General features: G+C 44.2%; 1 protein-coding gene and 1 non-coding gene across 2 annotated transcripts in view; one reads left to right on the top strand and one right to left on the bottom strand.

The window, feature by feature from the left end:
* LOC149868305 (transmembrane protein 232-like) overlaps positions 1-24,552 on the top strand; it is a 54,164-nt gene that overhangs the window by 16,959 nt on the left and 12,653 nt on the right. Inside the window, exon 3 of the mRNA XM_090037207.1 lies at positions 16,736-16,914. Coding sequence (XP_089893333.1) covers positions 16,736-16,914 — 179 coding nt within the window. The remainder of the gene's footprint in view (positions 1-16,735; positions 16,915-24,552) is intronic.
* Positions 17,606-17,802, bottom strand: LOC149868306 (U2 spliceosomal RNA). The gene has a single exon (XR_016441550.1). It is a non-coding gene; the product is annotated as a U2 spliceosomal RNA (small nuclear RNA).

Below are 24,552 nucleotides of genomic sequence, written 5' to 3'. Positions count from 1 at the left end.
CATGTCTTTGATATTAATATGTTCAAGGGAGGCTGCCTTTCTACCCTCTTTGGCATGGCCAGGATGTACCCTGGCTCGGTCTAACCGCCTGGTGCACTCTGACCTTTTGGGTTGTACATGACTCCCACGGTCGCCCGTGCCCTTATGGGTCCACAGACTTATCTCCGTGCCCGCCTGTCTCACCTTGCGGCTCTTGCTCGCACTGGGGCGTGTTTCCCGCGGCTCTCGCCCGCCCCGGGGCCTTGCCTCTGTACCGTTGCGCTGCACTGGGGCCCTGCCTCTCCCCGCGGGCCTCGCAGCCCTCACTGGGGTCTGTCTCCACACGGGCCTGCCTCTATAGTATCGCCCGCACCGGGGCCTCTCTCTTATACTGTCACCTGCGCTGGGGCCTCTCTCTTCTGCCGTTGCCTGCGCCGGGGCGTTGCTCGCGCTCTCGCCCCCAACTGGGGCCTGTGCCTCGTGCTCCTTGCACTCTCATCGCCGACCGGGGCCTGTGCCTCACGCTTCCCGCCCGCACTGGGGCCTTGCTTGTGCTCTTGCCCCCAACCGGGGCCTGTGCCTCATGCTCCCCGCCCACACTAGGGCCGGTGCCTCGCGCTCCCCGCAAAATCAGGGCTCAGGTGGCCTTGGTCTTACCTGGCCCCAGACCCCTTTTTTGGGTCTTATGCCCACTGGGCTGCTCACAATTGGGCTCAGGCAGCCTCAGCCTCGCCCGGTCCTCTGGTCTTATATCACAACCAAAACAGAGAACGCAAAGCCCCTCGGCTATAACATAAATCCTAAGCCAACCTGGCTATCCTTCGTCCATATCCCTGCCAGGGTCCTCTCCACCCCGTATCATCATGCCATCACTGCTCAAGCCATCCGGCTTCCTTACTATGCCTGCCCTGCTTGCTCCAGCAGAGCTCCCGCTTCTTAGGCTGCCAGAGAGGAACTGACTCTGGCCTCGGCCTTGCTGTTTATGAAGGCCAGGCCCTGCCCCCTTCTGGTCAGCTGACCCAACTGGTTATCTTCGCAACCCACACCTGTGCTGCCCTGGTGAGTGGCAGCTGAGCCAATTACTGCTACCAGTAGCAGGCACCCTAGTGCCCTGCTACAGTGGCCTATCAGAATTCCCAACATTTGACACAATACCTGCCTTACCACTTTGTTGTAAACTCAGATTTCACATTTTTCTTGAGCTGGCATGGAGCAACATTATCTGGATTTGAAAATCCTTCAGTAACTCACACAATAACTCAAAATGACAGGTCTCCCATCCATCATCACCTTCTTTTCAATCACAACAACAATTACAAAGCTCTTGTGGATCACTTATTAAACTCTATCTTCAAGAACCTGTCCTTTGCATTTACACCAGGATTTTTTTACAGGGATTCTTGAAAGGAGAAAATCATAAGCAAGGCAAAGAATAGAAGACCAGAGAGAATATCACATTGATTGTTCAAAGGTAAAATAGTAAAACCTTTCCAGAATTATATATTTCCCATTTTGTACCCACAAAAGAAGCGTATGTAGAGCAATGAGCACATTAAAATAAGATCTAACTTTTATTTTTAACCATGAAAATGCTGGAAGACATTAACTGAAAACATTGCAGTTTGGACATACTATAAAAGGGATTGGTGTTTCTCCAAGAGAAATTGCATTTTGGGAATTACATGTGTATATAATGTATACATGTTCAATTTTTAAATGTCTGGCAGGCTTGCTGGTAGCAGCAGCCTGTCTTGCTGGCTTGAGTTGGAAGGCTTAGAGCAATTGGTGGGGGCATTTCCTTTCCCCACCAATCAGGAAAGGGAAGGAGAGAGGCTTGCCCAACCCTGACATAAGGGCGAGGTAAAGAGGAGGACCTAAGGGGGAGCAAACCCCTCAGGCTTTCTTATTGGCTTGCTCCTAATCCGGAGGTGGAGCCTGCTGAAGGAATAAAAAGGCAGCATGCCCAACACACGAGTGGCTTTGATGAGGTGTGATGAAGAAGGTTTGAGAAGAGCTGGTTAAGCTGACCAGTGGGGTGGAACAGCTGCCCCAGAAGCACCCTGAAGACAACATCACCGAATGGGGAGCAGCAAGAAACTGTGTCCCTGCCCTGCCCTGCCGTGGAGGGAGCCGTGGCGATGATGCACAGGTCAGTGCACAGAGGATCTGGGAGCGGATGTGACCTCAGCAGCTGCATGAGGCAGCTTGACTCTCCAGCCCTGCGTGAGGCAGGAGCCTAGCCCCATTCAGTGCAGTGACTGGTGCACAGGGGCTGGAGAGCCCGGTGCACAGAATAGTGCATGGAAGGCTTGGGACCTGATGAGACCACAGCAGCTACACAAGGCAGCATGGGTCTCCAACCCTGCATGAGGCAGTAGCAGGGCCATCAGTCCACAGAGCAGTGCACAGGCTGTAGAGCAGATGGGACACCAAGAGCTGCCCTAGGCAGCTCAGGCTCCCACCCCTACCTGTATGGGGCAGGTGCCTCTTCAATGCACAGGGCGGTGCAAGGGGTGGAGAGCAGGCTGACGGATTGGGAGAGCCACACAAGGCAGCTTGGGCCTTCCCACAGAGAGAAGGGATGCCTCGCCCCCCCCAAGACACACCACTGGACGAGAAGAGTCCAACCTCTTCAAGCTTGCAGGAGTCATGAGTCAGCTGGGAAGGGGATTCTCACAGCAGGGGAGGGCCCCTCCATGCTATGGGCAGCTGAGGGGAAGCCCTTGATGGGAGGGGACAATTCACTCTGGGGCACAGAAAAGGACCCAGGGCTTCTGCTTGTCAAAGGGAGTGGGGGTTCCCAGGTTAAGGGGCCCACCAGCTGAATAACTTAAGTGAGGGGAAAGGTGTCTTACGATGTGATGGTGTCCCTGCTTCAGTTGTCATTTGTTCACTAGGCAAAATCTTGAAAACATACTGCTATGTGCCATCATCACAGAAGAAAGATCTGTAGGAAGCAATACAGGGAAAAGACAAGTCCAAAACACTGCAATGTCATACAAATAAACAAAAATACATTTGAAACAGTTGTCTCCATGACATGCTAATGCTCCACCTACTTCCATTTGTATGTGAATAAGGGAATTCTGGCCCATGCATCTTCACTATTTTCCAGGTTGCTATGGCCAAATATATCTTTCAGGACACTACAAAGACCTTCAATAGTCCTACATACCTATTTGACTTTGTGGAAGTTATCCCACAGAAGGGCAACTACACTAATCTCAATGAACACAGATATCCAAGGCATTACAAATGTCTGTGGCAGTGGTTCTTAACTTTTTTCATTTGATGACCCCCATGTAATAACAGAAGAAGATTAGAGGTTACCTAACATCTCACCATAAAAGGGAAGAGTAATCATTTACTTTACAAATGCTGTGCAAGTGAGATGTGGCTGGAATTGAGGCACTGAGTAAAGCAAACCTCTATCAAGTACCTTGTCGCGGAGTCATTCCTACACACCATCTGAAGTAAAATAGACATTTAAAAAAATGCTCTGTATAGAAGAACAGAACAGTCAATAACTCCATCAAAGCTGAAGCTTTCTGGAGATACAGAAGACATCTGAATAAAGTCCAAATAGTTCTTTGCCCTGTATTTGTAAGCAACAGGTATCAGTACAAAAAAAATCTCTTAACTAATATGCCCCTCCAGCTGAGAAAATCCATTGCCATTACAGTGAAAGTGGATTTACCATGTCCTCTCTCACACTGTTTGCAATGGCTAGGTTCTCATAGCTTAGCTCATGAATCGATATTCATGAGCTGTTAAAGAATGCTTAGGCTCAACTTCAACTCTCAGACTGTACACAACAGAGAACAAAGCCAGCAAGCTTTGCTTCAATTGTTAGTCCTTTTTTTTTTTTTTTTTTAAACTTTTATAGAACCCATTCTGCTCTTGTCATTAGATGTGCTGTGTTGGGGTCTTCCAGAAGATTGAGTGATAAGAGCTGTTAACACTTATGGATAGAAGTATTTTCTTAATCAGTCCAGCTGTACATATTTTGTTTGGGTGGGTATGGGTGTGTCCTATGAATACTTTTAGGTTCATGAATACATACAGGTATATAGAAGTGACAAATTTGAGGCTACTTAACTAGACCTCTGAGCCAAGTTGTCTTCTTTCATAAGTCATCAAATGAAGAAACATAGGCCAACCAAATTAAAAATAAGAAAAAAACAAGTAGAACAATCCTATTACTTGACTACGCATTCTGAGCCCACTAAGAATTCAAAATAGGCAAAAAAAAATACTTATTTTTTGGAAACGGGCAATTTCAGGAGAACTTTGTAGAGTTAGGAAATACATTAATAAGTCTGTAATCTTCCATGAAATACACTTGCCTCTTAAAATCTCTGTGGCTGTCTTTTTCTTTCAGGAATGATGTCATGTCTAGGAAGACACGAATCTTGATCTTGTAGCACTTAGATTCATTGCCTATAAAATTGCACTCTGCTGTCTGTCTCAGTTCAAACATTTGCCAAAACTATTAATCATTGCTATCAGTATATATTTATACAGTATCAGCCCTCTTTTAAATGCTTTAAAAATGTGTGAAGGCAAAATCCTTTTGTCAAGGGTTTATGTCCTAAAATAGACAAAGGGACAAAAATGAGAGGGGATTACAGTGGAATATAACAAAAAGCACAATATTTAATCCATGAAATACACAACACATGAGGTTAATTTCATGATGTAATATATAGTTATCTCTGCAGGGGAAAATGGAGATTGCAGGCCTTTTGACAATTTAAGTGAGAGCCAAGATTTTTAAAATTTTGTGCCTAAAACTGAGTTTCTATTTAGGTGCCTAAATAATTTTATTTAAAATTTTTAATTTTAAATGCTCTATTTTGAGAGTTTCAGTGGAATGTACACCCTCTTTACAGGTGAAAATTTTGTCCTGTGTGGTATACTTAAGGTCACATAATGAGTAAGTTGCTGAATTAGGGTCAAGAACTATATCGCTTGAAAAATCCTGAAAATAAGGTGCCAGCTGTATTTCTATTTTTTTCCCTAATGCACATTTGACTTGCTGCTCAGAGACAGGGAGGAATTGGCTGAGAATATGAAGGTGGAAAGTAACCTGGATAACAGTGACCATGAAAGGATAGTATTCAAGATCCTAAGGGAAGGAAAAGAGTAGAGCATTAGAATAAAGACAATGGACTTCAGAAAAGGAGACTAAAACTCAGGGAACTGGTGGCTGGGATCCCCTGGGAATAAAATCAGAGGAGAAAAGAAGTTCAGGAGAGTTGGATGCACTTTAAGGAGACTCTTTTAAGGGCACAGGAGAAAGCTATCCCAGTGCAACGAAAGAACAGAAAGTGCAACAGGATACTACCCTAGCTATATAGCAATCTTCTCAACGAGTTGAAATTCAAAAATGAAGTCTATAAAATATGGACAGTTGACTATACTACTAGGGAAAAGTTTATGAATATTGCCTGGGCCTGGAGGAAGAAAATGAGGAAGACCAAGGTGCAGTTTGAAATGCAACTGGAAAGGGGTGTAAAAGGCAATAGGCAGGGATTCTACAAGTATGTTAGAATGAAGAGGAAGATCAAGGAAAGGGTAGATCCCTTCTGAATGTATAAGGCAATCTAGTTATGAATGATGTGAAGAAGGCTGAAGTATATAATGTCTTTTTTACTTCAGCCATCATGAATAAAGTCTGCTATCAGATGACGAGTGCAGTTGGCAGCAAAGATAGGGAAGATGGCAGGCAGCCTAGAGTACCAGAAGAATAGATAGGGGATTAATTAGAGAAGCTAGATGCACCCCAGAATACTAAAGGAATTGACTGAAGTTAGTTTCAGAACCACTGATTATCATCCTTAAGAACTTGGGGAGATAGGGTGAGGTCCCAGATGACTGGAAAAGGGCAAATATAGTGCCCACCTTTAAGAAAGGGAAGAAGGATCTAGAAGACTACAGTCTGAGTTTAATACTTGGAAAGATCATGGAGCGGGCCATCAAATAATCGATATCTAAGTAATGTGGTCAAGAACAGTTAGCATGGATTCACCAAGAACAAGTCATGCCTGACCAACTTGATTTCCTTCTATAAGTTGACTGGCTCTGTGGATGTGGGGACAGCAGTGGATATGATATAGTTTGATTTTAGTAATATGTTGTAGCCATGTTAGTCTAAGAAATACAGAAAAACAAAACTCTTGGAATTGAGGTGATATCTTTGATTAGTCCAACTAAATAATAGAAAAAACATTTTCTTTCTTTGCAAGCTTTTGGGTCCAAACACCCTTCATCAGGCTGAAGAGAATTCAAAGATTGTAAAAGTTCTCTCAGGTAGAAAAGAAACTTCATTTTGCACAGGGGAGATAGAAGGTGGAAGTTTTTCCCTTGGGCTTCTCAGAGTCCTGTTGTGAGAGGGTTGCTCTGTGATGTGCAGATTAGGTAGGCTTCTTCCCTGGAGGAGTTCAATGGAGGTGAACTTCATTTCTAACCAAAAAAGAAGAAATTTTCAGACTTGGGAATGATTGGTTAGGCTGCAATGTTGCAGAAAAGGACCTGGGGGTTACAGTGGACCATAAGCCAATATAAGGCAACAGCATGTTCTTGTTGCAAAATAATAATAATAATGATAAAAATAACAGCATATTTGTCATACTGGGTTCTATTAACAGGATTGTCTCTTGCAAATCAGGCTGGGAACCAAATGGCTAAGTAGCTGATCTGTAGAAAAAGACCTGGAGGTTACAGTGGGCAATAAGCTGAATATGAGCCAACAGTGTGCCCTTGTTGTGAAGAAGGCTAATAGCACATTAGGCTGCATTAGTAGGAGCATTGCCAGCAGACTGAGGGAAGTGATTCTTCCCCTCTATTTGGAACTGGTGAGGCCACATCTGAAGTACTGTGTCCAGTTTTGGGCCCCCCATTACAGAACAGATGTGGACAAATTGGAGAGAGTCTATTAGAGGACAGGGAAACATGACTTCTGAGGAGAGGTTGTGGGAACTGGGCTAATTTAGTCTGGAGAAGAGAAGAGTGAGAAGGGATTTAATAGCAGCCTTCAACTACGTGAAGGGTGGTTCCAAAGAGGATGGAGCTAGACTGGTGTTGTTGTGACAGAACAAGAATCAGTGGTCTCATGTTGCAGCAATGGAAGTTGAGGTTAGATATTAGGAAACCCTTTTTTACTAGGAGGGTAGTAAAGCACTGGAACAGGTTACCCGGAGAGGTGGTGAAATCTCCATCCTTGGAGGCTTTAAAGATCTAGGTAGATAAAGCCTTGGCTGGGATGTTCTAGATGGGGATGGTCCTGCTTTGAGCAGGGTGTTGGACTAGATATGGGGTTTTCAACGTTTTTTAAAAAGTTTATCCCCAGTGGCCAGACGTGGAGTGGGGAGGAGGGGGTAGTGCATGGCTGGATGTGGAATGGTGACAGCATGGCGTGGTGGATGATGGCAGTAGCCGCTGTGTGTTAGTTTCCCACTCCCCAGTCCCATGTCTGGCCGGTCGGGTGGTACCTGTGCAGCCCGCAGAGGGATGCCACTGCCCTCTGCCTCCCTCTGGCCCTGCTCCTGGGAGGCGGTGATGCAGGGTGGTGGGTGCCACCTGCGCATACTGCTAGGGCCTTCCCAAGTACTGCCCATTGACAACGCCTGACTAGATGACCTCCTGAGGTCCTTTCCAACCCTAATTTTCTATGATTCTAAATCAAGGGGGGGTGGGGAATTTTTCTGCTCTATTCAGCACTGGAGAGGCTTCACTTGGAGTACTGTGTCCAATTTTAGGCCTCTCACTTTAAGAAACAGAAATAGTGTCAAACTACAGCAAAATTTAGGTTGGAGATTAGGAAGCTTTTTAAGCTTTGGAACAGGTTATCTAGAGAGGCTATGGAAGCTCCATCCCTGGAAATTTTAAAAAGTAGTTTAGACAGAGACTTGACCGGAATGAATTAGTCAAGTATGACCCTGCCCTGAGCAGGGGGCTGGACTACATGACCTTCTCAGATCACTTCTAGCCCTACTTTTCTATCATTCTATATTTATCATACCATATATACTTTTCTATATTCTATATTTATTTTCCCCTGTAATGTTCAAATACAAACATCAGTATAATGTTTTAAGTGACAACAAGCATAAAGTTAGCTCCTGCTGAAGACAGTACAGCTGCCTTCCATAAAGACGGAGACAGTCTATTGCCATGTTATCTGTTTCATCCTACATTAGAAGAAGGAAGCAATATTTGCAACTTAGTTGGTAACAGTTCAACCTTTTTCATTGCCAGAAAAGGCAGTAGATGGAAGAATATTTCTTATTAAAGATTTACTTGATAAATAAGTGTTTTGACTTTTGTGTTTTAATTGCATTTGAGTGATATGGTTGTTTCTGAATCACCTTTTACATTTTTGTTTTCCATGTATGCTAAATTAGCAATGAACTGAAACTCTGGCAAAAAAGGAAAAACCAGAAAACTCAGAACATCCTTTTCAAGTTCCCTGTATACCTAATGTTTTTTCTTTCTCACTTTCTTTCTTCTTGTCGTTAAGGACTTTTGTCGCCGAGGCTTTTTACATTTTTGCCAGAATATTCACTTGCTGAGCTGTCAGGGGCATATTTCCTTTCATATATTTAAAGCAACATTTTTTGATAGCTGCCACCAGGTCACCCAAAGCAGAACAGAAGACTGCCTTGTGTTGCTGCAGGGGACCTGGATGAGTAGTTTTATAACAGTCAGGTTTCTCAGCAAAATGTCTAGACATGATTATTAGATTGCAGTCCACTTTTTATGACAATCCTAACATATTGCCATCTGTCTTTATAAACAGATATTTGGTTGGGTTGTTTTTTGGGGGGATTTTTTTGTTTTTGTTAACTACATGGCATTTGGGTGCAATAGGTTCTCCTCACAAATATTCTTCTTTGGGGAGACTGTAGCAGAGTTTAAATCAACATGAGATGAGCCATGTGACTCACTTGTTAAATCATCAATAGCTTTTAAAAAGGAATTGCGACTTGCTAGAATCTAGTTGGCTGGATGCTTTTATGATTTATAATTTATCTTGCAATTTTAAAGCAAACTGCATTCAGATTGATGGCTCTCGTATTGTCCTTATAATATATTGTTTCTCACTGAACAAAGATTTCAAGCATATAAAGAAAGAGGGCTTGTGTGCAACACTTTTCATCATCTTTTATGAAAGTGAGGCATGTTGATAGAGAATCCAAGATGATGTCCAAATATTTTCATTTTATCAAACCATTGTATTCGCTGTTAATTACTACTATGGTAGCACACACACCAGCCTCCAGAAGTTTATAGTCAAGACCTTCTATTTTCCAAACCATTTGGAGGGCAAGGAGAGGATCATGCCCTCTCTTCCTACATTGCTGTAACAAGCAATGGTTAAACTTGAATCCTACGTACCCAACATCACATTAAAACTCTATTGCTGCATATATACCAATCAGGTAATTCATTATTCAACAGATGCTATTAAATTAATATTATAGATATTGAAAAAAAATGTCTATTATTTTACCACCTCTGATGTCTGCAGCAGTATATATTTCTATAGCTAACATGTTCAAATGTTCCCTGCAGAATCTTTCTGAACTGAAAATACTCTTCAAGTAGAACTACTGTATGTGTGGGTATAGGTACCCTTTATGCATTTCTGGTTTATGTTAATGTAAATTCCCAGAGAAAACTCACTTATAGTTAGCAAAATAATAAAAATAAATAATTGGACATTTAAATAAATATAAACTTACTGAAAGGTATGTTAATTCACAGTTAAACATTCAAAATACTCTACTCTGTCCCTTTGACAATCTGAGCTCACTACCTACCCTCCTTTTTATAGCCACTTTGTAAGATCTGCTGTTGGATCAGATCCAATACCTATAGCTGTAGAGTAGCTCTTTGCCAGTGGAAAGAACTGCTCAGTCAGTCTATTGGCGCCTGTTCATTTCAGGATGTAGTTTAAAATTTCCTTCTGTGTACTTTAAAACTTCTGTGGAGCTCATTCAGCTCCTTTATAGACCATTTTCCTTTTGATTCTCTGATATTCTCCTCCTTTCAATCTTGTACTTGACCTCATCTCTGTTTCTTCATGCAGTCTGACACTGTGGGTGTGAGAGCCTTCCTGCCATATGAAAAAATCTTTATGCTTATCACTTATGTTTGAAAATCTTTTCCAAATGCTCATATCACTTCTTTTTCCTAAACATCTTACTTTCTGTCACTCACTGCTCTCATTTATTATTTTTCATATTACATAGTCTTATTTAAATTATAAAGCATCTGGCAATATATTTTGTATGAAATGCTCTCTAAAAATAGAGTTGGATTGTGTGTCTCACTTATTCATTCTTGAACTGTATAACCTCTTTAGTTCTTACCTAATTAATCTTCTTGTGTTTGTTTGTGATCCTCCCACATGATTATCAGTCACACCAGATATTTGGTTCTACATATATCCTGTGTTTGCTTTCAGTCATTTGTACCTTCACTTTATAATTCATGGTTGAAAGAACAGATTTACTGAATACTTTCTTTTACAAGACTACTAAATGTCCTTGGCTTCAGGTTCTTCAGTATAACTAGTTAGCTCCCTACTGGAGTTAAAGAAATCAGACAGAATAGATTTTTGTGGGTGTGGCTACATGCGCATTTGCTATGGGATGGGTTTACCCTAGAGTTAATAAATCTAGAGTAAACCCACCTTGAGCAGGCATCTACATGTACAGTGGCACAGGAGCAGATTTGCTGCTCATGACAGCAGTCTGCTCCCATGCCCTAGGGCCCTGCACTAGCTCCCTGCTGCCACCAGAAGCTCCAGCTGCCATGTTTAAAAGGCAGTCCCATATGCTGATCCCAGGCCACCTGATTTCTTGGCCCAGAGCAGCATGCAGAGCGCAGTGGCTGCATGCAGTAGTTCTGTCACCACGGCCTCTACCCACTGCACCATGGCTACTCCAACCCCAAGTCCTGGCAGTGACGTCCATCACCTTGGGCTCCTGATGGCCACTGTGCTGGCCCTGTGGGCCTACCATGGGAACCACTGTCTGGCCCAGGACAGTCTCGGCCCTGGTGGCCCTGCTATGTGGCAAGGCCAACCAGCCTGGCTCCCTGTGGCATCCTAGATCTCCTGCCACTGTGCTACTATCACCCGGGCCTCGTGCTGCCACCTGGACCCCAGCAGGGACACCAACAACATGCTCCTAGATGCCACTGCCAGCACGGTCCATCCTGTTCTGGGTCTCAAGCCCAGCTGCCTGTAGGCCCAGACATCCAGCCAGGACTGGCAGCTAAACATCATCCGGATAACCTAGAATGACAAGCAGTTGCTCAAGTCCTTTTGGATGACCCAGGCCACTTTCCAGGAGCTCCACACATGGAGTGGCAGAACACCACCATATGGTAGCCCCTCCCCATGGACACCCAACTAGTCATTGCCCTGATCAAGCTGACCACTCCTGCCAGCCTCCACTACATCAGCCACCTCTTCAGCCTGGGCAAAGTGACTGCTGAGGAGGCCATTCTGGAGATGTGCAGCACCATCCAGGATGAGCTGGGGCACACCACGCTTTGTGTGCACAACCCCCTAGCAGTGGTAGCAGGGTTCCATGTGCTGGGCTTCCCCCACAGCACTGGGTCCCTGGAAGAGACCCACATCCCTGTCACCTGCCTGTCCCTTGGCAACCACCCCTACTACAGCTGGCGGGGCTTCCACTCCATTGTGCTCCAGGTTGTTGTGGACCACTGTGGCACCCTCACCAATGTGAGCACCAGCTAGGCGAGCAGTGCCCATGATGCCCACATCTTCTGCAACTCCTCTTTGCCAGTCCAAGTGGAGAGCAGGCACTTCATGCTAGGGGTGCTAGACCTCCAGCTGAGTGCAGTGGTGGTCCCACCATTTCTCACTGGGGACACTGCCTACCTGCTCCTCCCCTGGCTCATATAGCCAGCTGGACACATTGACCAGCTGGATACTCACCAGGCACTCTTCAACTGGTGCCTGGGCCAGACCCACAAGCTCATGGGGTGCACCTTTTGGCACCTAAAAGGATGCTGGTGCACCCTCACTGCCCACCTTGAGGTTACCAAGACCAACATCCCTTGGGTCATCATCCCAATTTGCATGCTGCATAACATCTATGAGGCCCAGGGGGAACTCTTCTGTGAGACCTGGGTGGAGGAGGCACAGCAGGCAGAGGATGCCAGGCACCAGAAGTGCCAGTTGCATTGGCAGTAACAGCAGCAGGTCCTTCCCACTGAGGCCCTGGGTTAGTGGGGGCCAGGGTACTGGGTACAAGAGCTGCTGGCTGATTAACTTCTCCTGTACTCCCTGCTAGAGCCCACCTGGACAACTGCCCGTGGACCCCCACCCCACCGTGCACCCCCAGCACCATGCTCACAATGGACAGTTCTCAGAAAAGCAGTTTATTCTCCTCCACAAACACAAACCCTATCCTCCCTCCCCAACAACAGAACCCCTCCCTCACCCCTCCTCTGCATGAGCCCCTCCCCCTCCCCAACTGCCCACAGAGTCCCTCCACCACCCACCCCAACCACTACCAATAAAATACCCTCTTGCAGACTATTTACAGTGTATGCTGTGTGTGTGCCCTCCCAGAGGTGGGGGGCCTGTGGGAGGGGTGCCCAGGGGGCAGAGCCTGGAAACAGAAGCCAAGCACCACAGCCCTTGGCCACTCCCCCAATGAGGTCAGTGGGTAGGGGGCACTACTCTGCTGGTGCACCCATCTCCCCCTCCTGCAGACTGGGCCAGCAGGGCCTGCACACAGTCCTGGCCCCACTGCAGGTAGCTCCTGCCCTGCAGCCACATGGATCCAGGGCAAGCAGTGGGGCTGGGCCCAGGTGTGGGGGCTGGGTGGCAGGGAACCCAGGGAAGGGGACAGGGCAGGGGCTCCTAGGCAGTGGAGACACTGCTGCACCTCAGCCCAGGCCCATGGTGGGGGGGTCTATTACTGGGTGGCAGGCAGCTGCCAGGGGACACCTGCTGCTCCAGGACCTCCACTTGCCACTTTTCCAGGAGAGGCTCCTGGACCTGAAGCTTCTGGTCTACCTAGTCCCTTGCCTCCTTGCGGTGGTCCCTGGCATCCTTGTAGGCAGTGTCCTCCACCCACCAAGTCTGCGAGTCCTCCAGATGCTCCTCAGCCATGGTGGTCTAGGAACTGGGTCCAGTCCTGCATTCTGCGCTGCCAGAGCTGATGCATCTGCAGGACCCCAGCACATCCTGGCTTCCAACAGGTGCCTCTCCCTTGTATGCAGCTGCAGGGCCTATGGAGCCAGGAGAAAGTTGTTGTTTGTGACATGTTTGTGAGAGTTTGAAACATTTCTGAGATAAGATGCTCTGTACCAGGGATGCTGTGCAGTGCCCAGCCTCAGACCAGGGGGCATGCATGCATGGGTGCCCACAGACCATGGTAAGTCAGGCAGGCAGGCCCTGGCACAGGCAGCTGCTGGAACCTCCTCTCCCCCATTCCTCTCCTACCCTGTTCCCAGGCCAGAACAAGCCTGGCTCCTGGCAGCACCTGCTGCTATGTCTCCAGAGCCACTCCCCTCCCCTTCTACCTTTCTCCTGCAAGCCAGCCAGTCACCTGAGCTACCATGAAGCCCTGCAAACCTGGCATGGGTCTCTGAGCTTTAACAGTGTGAAGGGCAAGCCCACCCTGCCCTGCAACCTCTGTCACTGCCTGGAGGCTAACTGTGGCTGCATTACACGTTCCTGACCCCTGCAGCTAAAGACATTGCCACCAGAATTGATGAATTCTTCAGCATGTGAGAGGCCCATGTCCACCAACTGGTCATGGCACAGGCTGCTCAAAAAAGTTTTACACTTCTCCCGCCTCCCGGCATGCTGTGGTGAGGGATAGGAGGAGGCCCTAGGGGGGTACAGTTGGACCAGGTGGAGAGGGGAGGACAGGGTTAAGGGCCTGAGCAGGGACAGAGAGAGCCTTCCTCCCAGTGCAGGGCTTAACAGGTGGCCATTGCAGGCATGCCTGACATCCCAAATCAGTGTCCACTGGTGGCAAGGCTGTGAGACTCCCAGTGGTTTCCTGATGTGCAGCGGTGTGGCATCTGGCTGCCCAGGGAGGAGCTGGAGCTGCTCCCAGCCTGGCCTAGGGGGCAGGGCTGATCACACAGAGTTAACAGGGCAGGCACTGGCCAGGGCTCCCAGAGATGCTGGAGGAGGCTGTGGGTGGGGCGCTTGGTGGGATGAGGGGCTTAGGGGCCCTCCTGCAGTGACACATCACTGAGGGTGCCAGGCTGCAGCAGAGGCTTGGGCAGGTCACCCGTGCTGGAGTACCCAGCATGGCTCAATTTGGGATGCTGAGGTGCGAAGGTATCATTCAGCTGCTCCATAAAGGGCATGGACTTGTGGGCAGCCCCTGACTGGCAGTTGTGGTCAGGGCCAGTGACCCACTGTGCCCACAAGGCCTTGACCTTTATGCAACACTGGTGCACCAACCTGTCATGCCCTCACACCTGCATGAGGCCTGACAGGCCGTCATAGATATGCACATTGGAGTGCTCACTCCTCACAAACTTGGTGAGAACCTTGGCCTTGCCCCACAGTGTGATGAGGTCCACAGTCTCCCCCTCGGACCAGTTGCAGCCCCATGAGGTGGCATGTGGTGTGTAGACACAGACACTTACTGTGCAGTAATTTGCCCTCCTGCCCAGTAAAGCATCTTGTGTAGATGTGCCCTATGTCTCCAAGTCCACTAGTCATACCTCAATGCGTTAGAGGTATGACCAGGTATGAAGTTATCCATGCTGGTATGAGTTATTTGGGATCTTATGAATTTGGTTTCTGCCTTTCCTGCTACTTTTAAAACCTCTGAGACTATCCTTCAAGTTAGCGCTCCCCACAGTGGCAACCAGTTGGGTTACAGCACTCTCTCCTAGCAACTAGCAATCTTCAAACTGAAAAACAGCTCCTGGTTTGCTTTTGGACATTCTGCTTGACCACAAATATATATGAACGACAGTACTGCTCACAACTACAATGATTAACTTAAAAATGGAAATAATGTTTGCTGAAGCTAGTCAGAATGATGGCATAATATTATTTATGTAGATGGGTTGATTCTTGTAGATTTATATTTTGTACGGTAAATCTAAATGTTTTGCTGGACCAGTGTGCAAAAAATGAAGAATGATACTTATGCTGATCTCCTTAAGGTATGCATATTTTATCCTTGTGAAACACAGCCTGCAGAATTTTGGATTTATTCCAAAACTCACGCTAAATTAATCTAAATTCAAACACAGGCAAGTAAATCTCTTATTAAATATTTATCATTCTGATTTTTTTTTTTTAGGAAGATGCCTTAAAAGTAATCCAGTTCCCTTTTCCTTAAGTGCAATATGAATACACAGTGGCCTCTATTAAAAACTCTTAGTTCCTGATCCAGCAAGTTCTAAGCACCTTCTATAAGTTACTAAGTATGCTGAATCTTGTTGACCTCAGTGGAAATTAAAATTGTTTGACAGCTTTCAGGACTTAGCATCTTTCAGGACAAATACTTCAATATTTTGTAGTATTACATATATTAAGTACAAGAGAGTATTGGGGACATTAGAAATACTGTGTTGTGTGAGGGCCCCTCTACACATGCAGGTAATGGCATGATGGGCTCTAATGCATGATCCATGCAATTGCACCTCCTGCCATGGCACAAGAACATGGCAGGAGGCACAACTGTGTGGACTGTGCATTAGATCCCATTGCTCTCTATTGCTAGTGCAGGAGGAACCTGATCCTGGGCTCCCCCTGAACCACCCCTGAGTGCAAGCCTGGATCAACTGACCAGGCTCTCAGCCTCAGGGGAGCCCCAGGGGTCCCTGCAACAGGAAGGCTGCAGTTGCTGTGATCTCCCAACTGTAGAGAGAGGCTTCACACACCCTTGCAACTGGGAGACCACAGCAGCTGAGATCTCTGAGTCATGGGAAGAGGTGGGGAGGGAGAACTCCATTCACCCCTCAACTGACCACATGTTCAATTAATGGCAGTGATAGGAAACAGATACAAAGTTATTACACATCTTTTGTGGAATAACTTGGTAGCTTATTCCTCTTTTTATCATGCCATTAATTGAACATGTGGCTGTGTGACCAGTTAAGGCATATGAACTGGTTAATCATGCCTTAAGTGTAACATACATGGGGCCTAAGACAGAAGAAATGTTTAAGGATGACTACTAACTTAACTTGTTTGTTTTTTTGACTCATTAAAGCTCGTCTGTTATCTGAAGTCTTCCCCTTTCTCTTTTGAATTGAAATGGGAACTGCTGTATTTTCTGTGAGAACTGAATGACAGTTTGCTAAGATCATTTGAGATCAAATTATTCTGCAAGCCTGGGATACTGAGTTTTACACTTATTTCCATTAACAACAGGCAAAAGCATCATCTAAGCTCCCTTTGAGCCTTTCCTCCTCTCCCTCACCTCCCTCACACAAATACACCGTTTCCCCCCACAAACTCATTTATAGTATCACATGCCAACAAAATCCATCTGCTAAAGGATTTGATTCTCCTGTTACACAAGTAAGTATCCACTCTACAATGTCTAAATTCACTAAGCCAAATTCTCTGCAACTCTCCCCACCAAAAACCTAAAGCTTACTTTATGGGTATTATTATAACTCTGATTTAATAAAGGGTTTCTGTTTCTTTGTCTCTTCCTAAAATACATTAATCTGATAGCAAAATTGTTACATGTGGCACACACTAAAATGTAATTATTTGCAGGTGAAGATCTATTCTGGATTATTCGATATGGTTTGGTTCACAATCTAGTTATGATGTGCAGTGAACTCAGTGGGGATGTGAGCCGAGAAGAATTAAGGAATACAATGTGGAAAGCTTTACAGAAACAAAAGAACAGTATAAAGGATGACAGAATCCTAACAGCTGTAACAGTAGCTGAGGTATGTATAAAATTTGGTAACCAAACAGATTATTACTAGTGCAGACTGATTACTGTAATATAATTTGAATACTTATTTTTAGAGTGAAAAATGAGGATGCTTCCAATTATAGAAATAACCTCTGCTCCATGGCTAGAAAGGCCACTGTCTAGTAATGCTGGTGTTCTCTGCTTCATGTCATACTTATAAAAAGATAAACATTTTATATTTAAAATAGGCTCAAAACAGTTTCCTTTTAAGTGAAAAATGACCTATTTTAAATTGTTGTGATGTGGCAAAGAATATCAACTAACATTTTAGTTGAATTTTTAATATACTACTATCCTATTAAAATAACACCCAGATACTGACTTCTCCTTCTGTTGCATTGGCAAGCAGTTAACTGTTAACAGTGGTTGATTTTTTGCCAACATTGATGATGGTTGGTGGACAGATAGAAGTTAAAACAAAAGAAAACAAAACAACCCAAGCTGCTATGATAACTTCTATATTACTTCTATATAATAACTTAAATAGAAAAAAATACTAAATAACACAAGGTGTTTTCTAAGGTGCCATATACCTCACCTGGAACAGTTCTAAAGGTTCCACTGAAGTCAGTGGCACAGGATTGTTTATCGGATGCATTACAATATTGCCTAGAAACACCAGAACTTGCAGAAAGGAAAGACTTTTTTTTTTTTTTTTCCTGTTTTTTTGCACCGGTCCTGGAAGCACTGCAATACCAGGTCAATGCATGGAGTGGATGGAGCACGCTCCGGTTCCACCACCCAATACCAAAAAGAATCTGCTCAATATAGACCTCCTATGGAGGACATATCAGAGACAATTACCCTGGGGAGCTCACCTACGTGGTCACGCTGCTTCCCCTGCCAGGTAAGAAAGGAAAGACACACACACACGCACATGTGTTTTACTTGCAATCCCACTGAAAATTTGCGAAAGAACCCGAAATTGAACCCAGACCCTTTGTCACAGGCCAGCTGGGCGCTGTGAGTATATCAATTTAGTTGCAGACTGACTGAGCACTGCAACTTTATTAGCCACTGGGCTTTTTGGTTCAGGGTCGAGAAGGTGATGTTGGAAAGGAAAGAAATGACAAGTTTTACTTACAAAAAGGAACGAATTTTACTTATGATAACGAAAGATATAGTTTGCATATATAATAGTTAATAAAAAGGTTAAGCTAATAAGCAGACAACATAACAATACAGATTAAAATTGACAGTGATAATAAAACAGATAAATTAACCAAGAGGTCCCACTTGGTTAGTAACTTATCGATAGTCCCTCGGTTAGAAGATGCATGTCAAGTCGAATCAGCAAAGTCAGATGTCTCTGAACTGGGCTACCCAAAGGATGCCAGTGGAAGCCCCTCAGTCAGGATCTGGTCCTCGCTCTCACAGGGAGTAAGAGAGATCCGTGGGGGTATGGGACAGCAATGAACCTTCTGTTCTGTCCTTCCCGAGGGTTACTATGATGTGTGTGTTTTTTTATATTCTAATTATGCTAATTTTTTAGTTATGTAGCCATTCATAATATTGCTTTATAGGTGTTATCCTATGGGGTTAAAAGGTGTTAGAAATTATTATAATAAGTTACTGCCCAAGCTTGGGTTTATCCAATAAACAAATTGCAACACAGCATCTTCAGGTTTGAAATTAACATTACCCTGCCTAAATCCAGCCCTTTCAAAACTCTCTGACTATGCTTTTTTGAGCTATCCAGTACATTTCAAGAAAGGACAAGTTAGGCAGTTGAATCCAGTTTTTATCATCATCAAGGCTAAATTCTGAGCGAGAAAGAGCTATTAGGTCAGGTAATTTCACAGCTATAGCTTTGTCTTTGAGGCCTAGTCAGTTCCACAAACAGTTACAAATTATATTTGCGGGTTACAAAAATACAAGCTTCATATTAGACAAAAGTTCCAAATGCCTCCAAGAAGCAGATATTTATTGCTTATTAATTTCTTTGGTTCTGTTCATCATACCCTTGAGTCCCAATCAAATACTTTAATGACAAAATAGTCCTTTCTTCTGGAGATTAGGCTCTAACTGAAGAATGGGTATGGTGAAAATAAATATTTTTGTAATTTTGAACTTCTCAAAGAACATGGTAGAGAGACACAACAGGAAGACATCAACGTTATTTTGCAACAACCTTTGTGGTTTTAATTTTTTTATTGTTCTTAATTGAAATTTAGACAAAACCTTCTGATGTTTTTACAAAACCTGAATTATATCATAGGTCTGTGTGTGTATGTAGTTGGATGGATATGGTACAGCCGTAGACTGTGGGGAACTCAGAGATGTTTTCATCTCAGATACTCAAAATCTGGCAAAGTGGGGACTTGACCCTGGGTGTCTCACATCCCAGACTAGTGCCTGAACCACCCATGGGTAAAAAAAAAGAGTCTTTCTAACCTCTCCTCACCTAGTAGAGTTTAGTAGACGCTGATATGTTTCTGCTCCAGCGAAACAACATATTTCAGCAAAATTTATGTCCCAGCAAACTCAAATTGTAAACAGTGGGGAAAAAAACCCTGGTAATATATTAAAGAGAAGAGCTCAGATGAAGATAGATAAAAAATATGGAACCATGTCAGATGATCTGAAGAATGGTAGCATAAAACATGATCTTCTTGTCTGTGAGAGGGTGAGCAATTTTTATTGTTCAGGTTCCTCTCTCAAATTGGTATTAAATGCAACCTACATTTCCCCCCCCAAAAAACGTAATTGCCAGCACACGTAAGGGGTTCTTACAGCATTATCTACCTAGATGAGGCAGGACTTATTTATTTACTTTGGTGAGACAAGGAACAGCAAAATATTTGTTTGATGCTGTAAAAGCAGTCGATCCTACTGAATTAAGTTTCACATACAACATTTTAGTTTAGATATGCATACATTACAAAGACTTGCATTCAGTAAAGCTACATAGACTCTTAACCCTTTTTTAAGTTGAACTGTTCTCCCTGTATTCATCAGACACAAGTTCTTGTACTATATTTACCATTTAAGGGGTATCAAACAGGGATATATTATAGAACTTTATTGTTTACTTTACCCATCCTCAGGGTTGCCGACCCAAGAATTTTTTTTTTTAACTGAGAATCTGCAAATTTTACTAACAACCAATCCTTTTTACTGACACATGGTTTTACTAATATCTGTTTTACATAATGTAATGCAACATTCTGCTAGGCCCTAGATGGCAGTTAGAAGGTCTTGGTTCAAATTTAGGAGTTTAACACCAACACCAGGGGGGAAAAAAATTAGTTGTCAGTAAAAGGTTTGCAGATTCTCAGCTAAAAAAAAAATTTTGGGGTTGGCAACCCTGCTTGACTAAGCAATGATATTACACCATGTTGCTTCTGCCTGGGGGTCCCCTACTCACCCAACACCCTGACACCCCTGACTGGATCCCATGTCATGCTGCTCCCCCCTCCCCAGCCCACGCCGCAACCAGATTCCTGCCAGCCCTGCTCTCTCCTCCCTGGCACCTGCCCCCTCTCCCCCTCCTCCTAGCCCCACAGCTCCATCCTTCCCGCAATGCCTCCCTCCCTGTGTGTGACCTGGAAATGCACCGCTCTGCATACCTTCAAGGTGAGCACTGAGCAGTCATTACAAGCAGCTAATATCTGGGACATGCAGTGGCAACATTTGGCTATGGCAGGAAAGGAGAAGGAACTACAGAGCTCCAGCAGGCCAGAAAGCTCTGATAGTTCACTGCAGGATGCCAAGCAGTGCTCCTGCTTAGACACCAGGTGGTGCAGCTCTGCTCTCTCTCTACACCATGCACAGTTGAATCTAGCTTCATTCCCATGATGGATTGTGAAAGGTGATCACTGTTTTTTAGTTTTTTACAGACATCTCACTTTTTCTTTATGGACTTCACAGACAGGCATTTTAGGCTGTTTTTTTTTCATGGACTTCCTGTTAATTTACAGTTGGCAACCTTGCCCATTGTACTCTTTGAAAGTAGCAATCATGAGTCAACACATGATCCTATGAAGTCCTCTAATTCCTTAGACAATGTACAAAACTCTCCTCTATATGTTGTTACTATTTCCATATAGTATAGGAATTAAAGCAGATAAATCCTTTAATTCTGGAACTTCTTGAAGCATCAGACATATTTCACTTTATCTCAGGGCATAACATAAATAGAAAAACAATGTATGCCATTGATCTAAACAACCACATTGTCTCCAGAAGGTGATAAAATATCTGGCAATTATTTTTGAGCATGCTTTAAAGGGCATGAGTTCTTTGAATTTGACTCCATTCTTCAGAAAACAAAAACAGAATTTCAGAACTGAAATGACTTCCACATAAGATGGATAAAGAAGATAAATTTGCCAAAAGCAGTGCCAGCAGAAAAGTTAAATTATGTATTCAATTCTCTACCCATTCCTATTATTTTAAGAAATTAGACAGGAATGTCTGATTTATTTAACTGAGATGGAAATAGGCTTGGGAGATAAAGAATTCAGCACTTTGATAGCTTAGGAAACACAGAAGGATTTGTCTAATAGTCACTAGATATTTTTGAATATTTGCCTTTGCCCAGCAGAATGAAGGGCTATATTCTGCCTTGTCGCATGCAGGTATGAAAGGAGTTGTCTTCCAAGCCCTCACATCATTCTTTGTTACCTGTTTGCATATGATATGGCCTTCTTGTTACACTAGCACATACTTGTGGAGCACTCATCTCAATTTGTTGACATCTTAAATGGTGCTGCACTGTTTACGGTTCATAGTCGCAATCACAGGTGACAGAAATATTGTGAAAATCCAGTTCTTCATTATATTCTTTGCCCAGCCAATTAGTATGAAGTCTTTCTCTAGTCTGCAGTGCTGCATTTGTACCCTTGTTGCTGAAGGTGACAATGAAAGTGGCAAAAAGCTTTGTTATAACTTCAGTCACCTCATTCAACTGCTCAGGAAGAAAATATGCAGGGGCATGTACACCTGCAATTCATTTGAAGCAGTAAACTCTGGTGCATATTGTGCCAGAGTTTATTGCTCCTGGGCACTGCATTTATATGTGTGCCTGGTACTGCAACACATTGAGCCAGGCTGGAGTAGTCCTGACTGGTAGGAAGTTTGGGGGGACAGCCTGCCAGCTTGGGTCTGCTTCAACCTGGTTCAACATGCTGTGGAGGGGCTGGCTGGGGCAGAAAAGTGCTCCAGTGTGATGCTAGCCAGTAGGCAGGCAGCCCCTGCACTGAAGCACCCTCATGCCCCAGCCAGCCCCATCAGCATCTACATGTATGTTGCTGTGTACTAAAAAAAACTCCTCGACAGGATAGTACTTGTATTTACAAGTACTACCCCATTGTGGAGTTTACTGAACCCTAAAAAGGGCACAGATTGAGATGTTTACTGCTGAGCTAATTAGGTAGCTCCACAGTAAATATCTTGTGAAGACAAACCCAGGGACACATAGGCTATTGATATTTGCAGTTTTAATGCATTTGGTGAAATAACAGTAGCTAGTGTTTAGTGCAGAGTCCAGGATCCTTCCATATGAGGACTGTTCCCATTCTGCACAAGAATGTTTGGTTTGAAGAATCTACATGCAAGTGTATGGAAGATTTCCTTCCAACTGGCATTAGGCAGACATATATAACTTAATCTTTGCCTGGAGATGGATAATACAATCTTTTATGGATGTAATTTCAGACATAGTGTAAAGCAGATTCATCTCCCATTGAAGTCAAGAGGGAATGTTCTTGCTTACAGTAGATTAAATACGTCCCTATGGGCAAAAGATAGAAAATATTTTTCCTAGAGAAACTATCTGCACCAGGAATTACAATGAGATTTCTATGATGAGCTTTGAAAGGGGAAACAATTCCCCAAACACCATACATGCAGATATAAAATGATACCTTTTCAGTGAGACAGATTTGCATGATGCTTTTTTAAAGGTTATTGCAAAATAATGAAAAAATTAAAGTTGCTAAAAAAAGCAGCTGATTGGAATCCATTACAAATGTATTTTCTTAGACTTATAACCTCCATGTCCTTAAAAAGATTATAGTAGCAGCTTTAAAGTACTTATATTGTTTCCAAGAGGGAAAATGGAATGACTTTTTAAAATGTGGCAGGTGCACATTTGCCATACAGTTCTACACCATGAGAACTGCAAATTCTGCAGGCTTATCAGGAGAGTAACCATACATGCTTCTAAATAGGTCAGTTCAAATCATTCAAATGACACTGAAGAGAAGTAGGAGAAGAAAGGGGAAGGAAACAGTTTACAACTTCCCATAACTGAATGGTATCAGTTCTGATTCAAAATAAAAATTCTCTCAATTTTCTTTCAACTTGCAAACCAGATACAAGATTTTGGATTTCCAAAAGGTTTGTTATGGAATTCTCATCCCTATTCATTGCTCTCAAAATAACCAAAACAGAGCTATCCCAGTTCTTATCCAATGCATTGTGTTGCACACCAATCTGGTTTGTCTTTCAAAACTTTAAAAAAACCAACTGGTTTGTCTATCTTGAATTTTGTTTTGTTTCTTTCCAGATTGCTTTGGGCACTATTACACGTGCTCCAGGGGTGGGGGACCAGTGCTTTAATTAGAGTGACTCCTAGAGCTGCTTTAATTAAAGTGCCACTGCATTTTGTATATCAGTGTCTCCGTGATTTAAAATGGAGGCAGGGGGCACTTGAACTAAAGCTCATTGACAAGATTTAGCTCAAGCACCCCTGCTGCCATTTCAAAGCATGGGGATGCTGAGACATGAGACATGGGAGGCTGCTGGAGTGCAGTAAATACCACACTCCACCAGACTCGATTAACGAAGTCTGCTCCAATGTACTGTAATTACAGCTGGTCAAAGCAGCCTCCATGCTTGAGTACAGGCACCCTTTAATTTCCATTTTCCTCTCTTTTCTTTTGAATTAATAGATGCCAAAATAGATAGTATAACAAACTTTGGATGGGGTAGCTATGATACAAATGAAACTAAGTTGATATGTCCATCTGGCAGTTGAGTCTCGTTTGTCAACGATATCGTATAATTTACGGAGTTTTCTTGTTACTGTAGCCAAAGTATTAATGATCCTGACAATATTTTGTATCCAAAGCTACAATATTAGCAGGGGAAATGTGTAGGGGGTGCATGTGGGTACATGTGCACCCCGAGTGTGGTGGTGCACCCCCTACAAAAAGGTGCCACTGACACTTCTAGCAGCACCTGTGGGCAGTAGCCACTTGCCACTTCCCCTCCTCCCCCCCACCCCGCCCAACACTGTCAGCGGCATCTGCAGGTAGTCAGCAATCCTCACCGGCAGGCAACGCCACCTGCAGTTGGTTGCTGACCCCTGGGCTCGCCACCCCCTCTCCCCCACCCCCAACAGCACCAGTAGTGTCTGTGGGAGCTCCCCCTTACCACTGTTGCACTCCCATCACCGCCACTGCACTCCTGCCACTGTCATGCCCCCCAAACCCCCAGGTGTGCCTACATGTGCAATTAATGCACACAAATAACCTCCGGAGCTTATTGCTCCAGAGTGTTTTGTTCCCAGGCACATCATTTGATGTGCACCCAGGAGAAAAAACTCCAGGGTTTATTGCTCTGGAGTTTATTGATGCACAATATATTGAGCCTGGTCAGAGCA

Source organism: Crocodylus siamensis, chromosome 3 (genome assembly GCF_052110815.1).
Source record: "Crocodylus siamensis isolate JL-2025a chromosome 3, ASM5211081v1, whole genome shotgun sequence".
Lineage (NCBI taxonomy): Eukaryota > Metazoa > Chordata > Crocodylia > Crocodylidae > Crocodylus > Crocodylus siamensis.
The sequence above is the reverse complement of the archived record's forward strand: the minus strand, read 5'-3'. Positions and strand labels throughout refer to the sequence as shown.